The 7,468-nt window shown below is 32.5% G+C and overlaps 1 protein-coding gene across 1 annotated transcript in view; it reads right to left on the bottom strand.

Moving 5' to 3' along the window:
- LOC106457843 (nose resistant to fluoxetine protein 6-like) overlaps positions 1–892 on the bottom strand; it is an 85,810-nt gene extending 84,918 nt beyond the window's left edge. Inside the window, exon 1 of the mRNA XM_022383892.1 lies at positions 356–892. Coding sequence (XP_022239600.1) covers positions 356–494 — 139 coding nt within the window. The 5' untranslated portion in view covers positions 495–892. The remainder of the gene's footprint in view (positions 1–355) is intronic.
- Positions 893–7,468: the final 6,576 nt, after the last annotated feature.

Here is a 7,468-nt window from a genome sequence, read left to right as displayed (position 1 = left end):
TACATATAATGTACTTTTAAATTATATATATGTATATATATATATATATATATTGAACTTCTTTAGTTATTGTAATTTCCAGTTCTAATGACATGTAGGAAAGTATATATATATATATATAAGAGAGAGAGAGAGACTTAAAATAGAATAGTCTGATATTCTAGTGTTTTGTTATTCGTATCCACAGGTGAATCATACTGGTGATTTGTTTATATACATATAGGATTGTTAGTATTATATGATATAAACATAATCAGCCGGGTTTTTAAAATACAAATTTTCCAGGTTTACAAGTTGCGAGGTATAATACTTAGAATAGTAATATATAACCGAATGATATCTACTACAAACTTACTTCTAATGGCCCAGGTTTTAAGTTTCCTTATTTCAAATATCAATTTTAACATGCTGGACATGCACGGACTCGATAGTTTGGTATCACCACTCGTGCGTATAAAGCTAGGAAGAAAGTCACGGTAAAGGGAGTTAACCATACTTTTGGTATTCTTTTCGGCTTCCTTCCATATTGTATATGCAGACTGTTCTGTTGAGCTAACTTGACTTTTCGGAGGTTCTAGAGTAACTATATGTTTTGAAGGCTTTGTGGTAGAGGATGGGTGTGGGAGATTGTAAGCACGCTGGCTGATTCTAAATCACTTGAAGGCACAGGAACAAGATCTTGTGATGTCGTTCGAATTGGCAATATTGCGTCTTCTGATTCATTTCCGTTTTTTGGTTTCACTGGATTAGCTAATACTTCATAAATGCTGCCATGATAAAGCAAGGCGTAGAGGATACAAATTTTTCCTGCCTTCATTGTACCGGACAGGTTCCTTCACTGTTAAAAGTACCTACGTCTAAGTTTCTCCAACAACTACGTTGCAGCTCAACAACACTTGTGCGACTTGAATGTTTACTGGCCTTGAGAACCGACGCTTTATAAACAAGCACGTAATTATGGATTAACTTTTATAACAGATCTCGAAAGAGTTGGATCATAGATTAATGCTATTTTTATCCTAATCGTTAGCTATTTTCATAAAGAGGTCACTGATAGTATAAAAACTTTTCACGTGGACTCGACCGACTTGTCTATTCTGCTTTCTATAATCCAAGTCATCCAGTTTCAGTTACATAAAACTGACTTATGAATAGTATACGTACTAATAAGATATGATTTACCTCACTGAGAAATATATTAAAATTAACTATATCTAATTTAAGTTATTCATATAGCTGTACAGAATAATGTTATATCTGTTACTTATTTCTTTGTTATGATATAGAAGTCATACCTAAGAACTTTAGTATACATACGTCTTTAAAAGGTGAAATCAAATAATCCAAACCCAAAAGTAGCTTCACAGAATTTTAGTACAGATTGTTATGAATTATGTAATTAATATACATAAATAAATAATGCCTTTGAAAAGCTATAAAAAAACGTCAAATCACCAATGGTCATCTGCATAAAATATATATGTACGAGTTACTGTGTCAGTTACCTCTCGCGGGATTGAACCCATAATTTCATATGGCAAGTTGAAGTGTGTTAATCCCGTAACTACAACTCACTAGAAAGGTAGAACTTCGAACCCTGTATCTCACTAACGTCGATCGAGTGCTCTATCATTTGATCTAAATGTTTAACTATTCTTACTAAGACACTTCTAACAACTCAAATTATCACACATGTACCGAGAATAAATAAGTATTAGAAAAAAAAACATAAAGTATAAAACTAAGTTGTTTTAAGTTATCTCAAGCCAGCAGTGAAACTAAAACTCAAAACTCCACTTCCGCTACCCATGTAAAACTGATATCTGGGAAGGGTTAATTAGAAACTGGGGAGTTACCATGTGTTGAACAACATTGATATTAAAACTATTGAGTTAAACTTATCAGAGCTGCAAGCATGAAAAAATGTATCTAATGAGGCAGCAAAATCGTTATAGAATAACATCTTTCAACACAATACACGAAATGAATGTTAGGCTGTCCCACAAAAAACGTTTATACTAAATTTACCTTCAGCTGTGTTGCAAGGTCATTTTATGTCTTTCGTTTACCATAGTATTTTCTCACTTAAAATACAGTCAATAGTTTCAAATTCACAACTATTTTTCAGATTTAATCTATATCACATATTTTCAGTTTAAGCTTTGAAATGATTTCACATATGTACATGTATTTATGTTTGTAGTAAAGCACAAAGCTACACAACGGGCTATCTGTGCTCTACCCACCACGTGTATCGAAACCCGGTTTCTAGCGTTGTAAGTCCGCAGATATACCGCTACGGCACTGGGAGCTCTTTTTTTTTCTTAGTTTAATAATAGTACAACATTCTACTGACGTTTCCAAACTCATTACTTTTAACCTGCCATTACACGTTATACAACTTTTAGTTTTCTTTCAGAAGCCTCCATTATCTATAAATATCGTTCAATGTAGACGAAAAGCTAAAATAAAACAGAATTTTAAAAAGTTTTAATAGTAAAAATATATTGCGTAGTCTCCTAGGTGATGAACAGTTAAGCCTCTTTTATTTCCTTGAGTATCAAAGTAGCTTGCTTTATTTGTGAACAAGATATTACGAATAGTTCCACGATGAGAAAACTAAATATTAACACTTTTTAGACAAGTTCGGTCATATGAATAAAAAACAAAAACTATAACACAAAAATGGTATAGCACTGAGACACAAAAAACTTAGTTATTTATTTTAGAACATAAGATATAAAAACACGAGGTTTTTTGCATGCCTAATCTTTTTACTCATTTTTAGTCAGAGGTTACTAGCCATTACTTAAAAAGCTTTAATTCTAAAATATCTTCATCATTAACTCTTTGTGTACTTTAATTTTACTTTTGTTTATTCTAGGCAAGTATGAGAACAACACAGTTTAAGTAAAGACCTGTTTATTGTATATTGTATTGGCAACCAATCAATTCTCATTGCACAAGCATTGATTTTAATAGGACTGTAAAAGTAACTTCGAAAACAACAACAACAAAATGTCAAAGCAAGTGTATTTTTACAAAAATAATATTAAAAAGTATGTTTATACATTTATTTATGTAAGTTGGTATTGGTTAGCTCTTTACTTGTCTATTTAGATTATTCATAAAATAGTCGGTTTAATTTCATAATAGCTTTTTTGTAGTAGCAGACCATATTATCACTCTAACTTGTACCTTCAAGCTATGTCTGTAGTATAAATAACTATAAATTATCTTCTCTAGTTCTGTCTTACAAGATGAACTAGGGGGCGCCACTATTTGATATAGGTCACGAATAACGCAAAAGCTGATTAAGGGAATTGGTCATAGGTGGCGAGCGAATCTTTTGTTTAGGGTGGGTTATTCTATCACGTGCGGGGGGGGTTGTACAAATGGGAAGAACCAGCTCATGTTCCTAAATGAATAAACTCTCATCAGTGACTCATATACACCCTCTTTCGATGTTTCTGTCTCCCCCACCTATCTCCACAAATATTGTATAATATTTTTGAGTTGGTGAGAATAATGTCTCTTATACGCTCCGCCCCTGACATCGGTGTAAATCTGCCATTCATCTGAGATAACTAAAGATAAAACTGAGACAAGTAACTTGAATTAAAATGGTATTTGTTAAATCTAAAAAAAGAGAGAGTATTCAGATTTCTGACCATCATTACAAGATATTTTCAAACCAATGTTTACTCAGACCTATAATTTCAAACGTAACACCGCTAATCACTAGCTCATCAGTGGCTCAGCGTTAAGTTGGAGCGCTTTTAACGCTAAAAATCGGGTTTCAATACCCGCGGTTGACAGAGCACAAATTGAATCCCGTCTCCGAACATACTCGCCCTTTCAGCCGTGGGGGCGTTATAATGATAGAATCAATCCCATTATTCGTTGATAAAAAGCGGCTCAAGAATTGGTAGTGAGAGATGTTTACCAGCTTCCTTCCCTCTAGTCGATCACTTCTAAAGCTAGGGTCGGTTAGCACAGACAGCCCTCAAGTAGCTTTGCGCGAAATTCAATAACAAACAAACAATCAATCAAAATCTAATCACTGTTTTGTTTGATTGATTTTAGTTACGTTTTGGGGAATACTTTATCGGACAGTTTTTAATCTTCAAGTGAAAGATAATTAAAATGTGTCACTTTGGATGTTATGTACCCTATTATCCCTCTAACAGAACTCATACAACCAACTGGTGAGTTTATCAATAACGATAGTGAAATTGAAAAGAAGTATTCTAAACGTGTGTTTTTAAAGCTTATAAATGTTATTGCCAGTGGTTCCCATTTTTTGTTTAAAAGCGTTTTTATGAAAAGTAATATAGTAAGGCTTTTAAGGCTTCAAAGAATTCATTAGGCCTTTACTTCACAGATCATATATTCAATTTTGTCTTTGGTGAAAAGAAATCTTTAAAATAAGCATTAAATAGTTGACTCGCGATCAACTCTTTCTTTGGCTAATACGTTTTCTCTGTTGTCATAAAAAACAATAACTAGACGAATGAACGTATCCGTCTTCAGAAATTCGGAACAAGGTTCTTAGTTTTTAAAACATCCTAACAGTGTTAATTTTACTGTATAACATCAGGATCATATAAGTACATAATAACATTTGAAAATTTGAAAGTAAAATTTCTGATAAAACAAAAACATTCACTTATAGACCCACATTATACTACATATATTTAGAAAAACAAAGAAAGAAACAAAAACAGCTACTTTGATACTCATAAAATGTGCTAGAGTAAGATGCCTGTATCGTACGACTATAGAAGAATACACATTCGAATACGACAATAACATATACTTTTTGTTATATAAAAAGCTATGCAAACAAGTAAAACGTAGCCTTGAGAAAGTCAACATTTGAGATGTTTACCATCATTGAAACAGAGTAACTCTTTTTTTTCCTACCGACTCGGCAACTTTTCTGTTTATAAATTACCTTATTAAGAATTCCTAGAAACCGGTTCTACGTTTAACTACCATAGATAAATCAATGGTGATATTTAGCTTGACTATGAAAGTGGATTCAGATCTTAAAAGCCAAGTTTCTCACAAAACAAAAAAGATGTCCCTCGTTATATTAAGAGAAAGGTAATCGTTTATTCAAAACACAAGCTATGGGATCCGTCCACGTGAAACGCGTTAGTCTTTAAACATATTTTTCAAAATTATTTATACACGAAATGACTCGTAGACTCATACATTTATTGGTTACATAAGATTCACATACACATTAAAAACTTTAAAACAATATCATCAGTACTGAAGCTAATCCCACTATTTACTTCTCGAGTTCCCTAGATATATTATATAAAAAATGAGTGATTTCACCTCAGCTGTTTTAGTCAGTTATTTACACTGAGTATTTTATAAGGCAAAAGCATAAAATTAATCGATACAATGTAGTACTTTGATCCCACTCGTAGTAACACTATAAACACAAATCGGTAGTTTGAGATTTATCACATTGGAGGCGGAATATTTTGAAAGATCCCAAAACTAGCATCAGTATACCAGTAGTGGTTATGTTCTAAGACTGAAGGAAAAATATCTGTACTTATTGCTATTAAAATCGTCACCAAGTGACTTTGAACAAATTTGAATAAATAATTTGTTAAATTTCAATGTACCTTTTTTTATAAACCTAAGATAGCTTTTGATTTTGAAAATCAAAGCATTATTAACTTTGTTATGAGTATTTATCTATAAAAAGTAAAATATAATGTAGCCGTATTTCAACTTATGCTTTGTTTTCGATACTAATAAATCCAAGCAGGAGTTCCTTCTCCTTATACAGAAGATTGTTTGTTTGTTTTTACTTAAAGCTTGTTTGTTTGTTTGTTTTTTAATTTCGCGCAAAGCTACACTAGAGCTATCTGTGCTAGCCATCCCTAATTTAGCAGTGAAAGACTAGAGGGAAGGTAGCTAGTCATCACCACCCACCGCCAACTCTTGGGCTACTCTTTTACCAACAAATAGTGGGATTAACTGTCACATTATAACGCCCCCACGACTGAAAGGGCGAGCATGTTTGGTGAGACGTGGATTCAAACCCATGACCCTCAGATTGTGAGTCGAGCACCCTAACCACCTGGCCATGCCAAGCCTTTATATAAAACATCCATCACGTAGTGAGCTAATACATTTATACTGAAAAACAATGAATTGCTATTTTTGGCCACTTAAACAGTTTTATTAATATTGTGCATAATATATGTTTAAAACAAAGAACAACTTGTAGTATTCTGAAATAAAGACACTTTCGGAAATATCCAAAAACTAAACATTCAGAAAGGCTTATCAAAATCCTTGAATTCTGTAAAAACTAAACATTCAAATAGGCTTATTACAATTCCAATAAAAACTAAACTATCAGATAAGTACAATACAATCCAGGAAATCTGTAAAAACTGAAAGGTGAGACAACCATAGTACAATCCCTGAAATCTGTAAAATCTAAATAATCAGATACATAAGCGTAAAGGTCACCCAGTAGGTATGTGGTAAGTTTATAGATATATAACTGTAAAACTCGGAGTTCGATTCCTTGTAGTGGATATAGCATGTAGGAAGGAATAAAATATTAGTAAGACTACAATCACAAGTGTGTATGTGTTGATGGGACGGATGTTGTTTGATGTTGGTATTATTATATATTCTTATTATGTTTCTATGAATGACCTAATCTCGCGCATTATATGATATTGTTGTTTTGGTTTTGTAATTTAAATTTACTATATTCTGCAAACAAGTAAAATGAAATTATGTGTAAAAAGTCCAAATTTTAAACGGACTATAGACGGACTAAGACAATAGGTTTCTATGTCTATTGATCAAATAACCTTAGTTATTCCAACGTTGGCATTGCGCTGCCTTTTCCATTACACTCACCTTCTTCTAACCTGTATTTCTTGTTTACATACTAGGATAGGTATTCATTGTAGACATTTCTTTATTAACAGGAAAGTAAGTTCATAAATAGTTCCTCATGAAAGAATCAGATTAAACGGCTTCATAAGGAAAATGATTATAGAGCCCAGAATGAATTAACATGCATTGCGCTACATGTATTAACCCAATCAGAGAAAACATGTAAGTCTATGATTATATGAGCATAAAAAAAATACGATTTATCTTCCATAACCTACGATTTTCAAGTTAACTACTAAACACTTCCTTATGTTGTAGGCTTACTATTTAATGTTAGAGTGGTAATAAGTATAATAGAACAACTAATTAAAAGTACAGCCTTAATTTGCAAATGCGTGCAATCATATCGTACTTGCTTACAACAAAGTAAAACTAGAAAATGTTTTTCTTTGTTCTTTTGTATTCTATCTCACCATCAAGTTTCAGATGTTTGAAAATCCTGAAGTTGTGTGCAGATTATAGCATTGAAGAAAATTTCGCAGCGCAGACAGCCTATTGCGTATCTTTGTTCTAAAAATCA

This window comes from Limulus polyphemus, unplaced genomic scaffold, assembly GCF_000517525.1.
Source record: "Limulus polyphemus unplaced genomic scaffold, Limulus_polyphemus-2.1.2 Scaffold381, whole genome shotgun sequence".
In the NCBI taxonomy this organism is placed as follows: Eukaryota; Metazoa; Arthropoda; class Merostomata; order Xiphosura; family Limulidae; genus Limulus; species Limulus polyphemus.
Note: the sequence above shows the minus strand (reverse complement) of the source record. Positions and strands in the feature narration are given on the sequence as shown.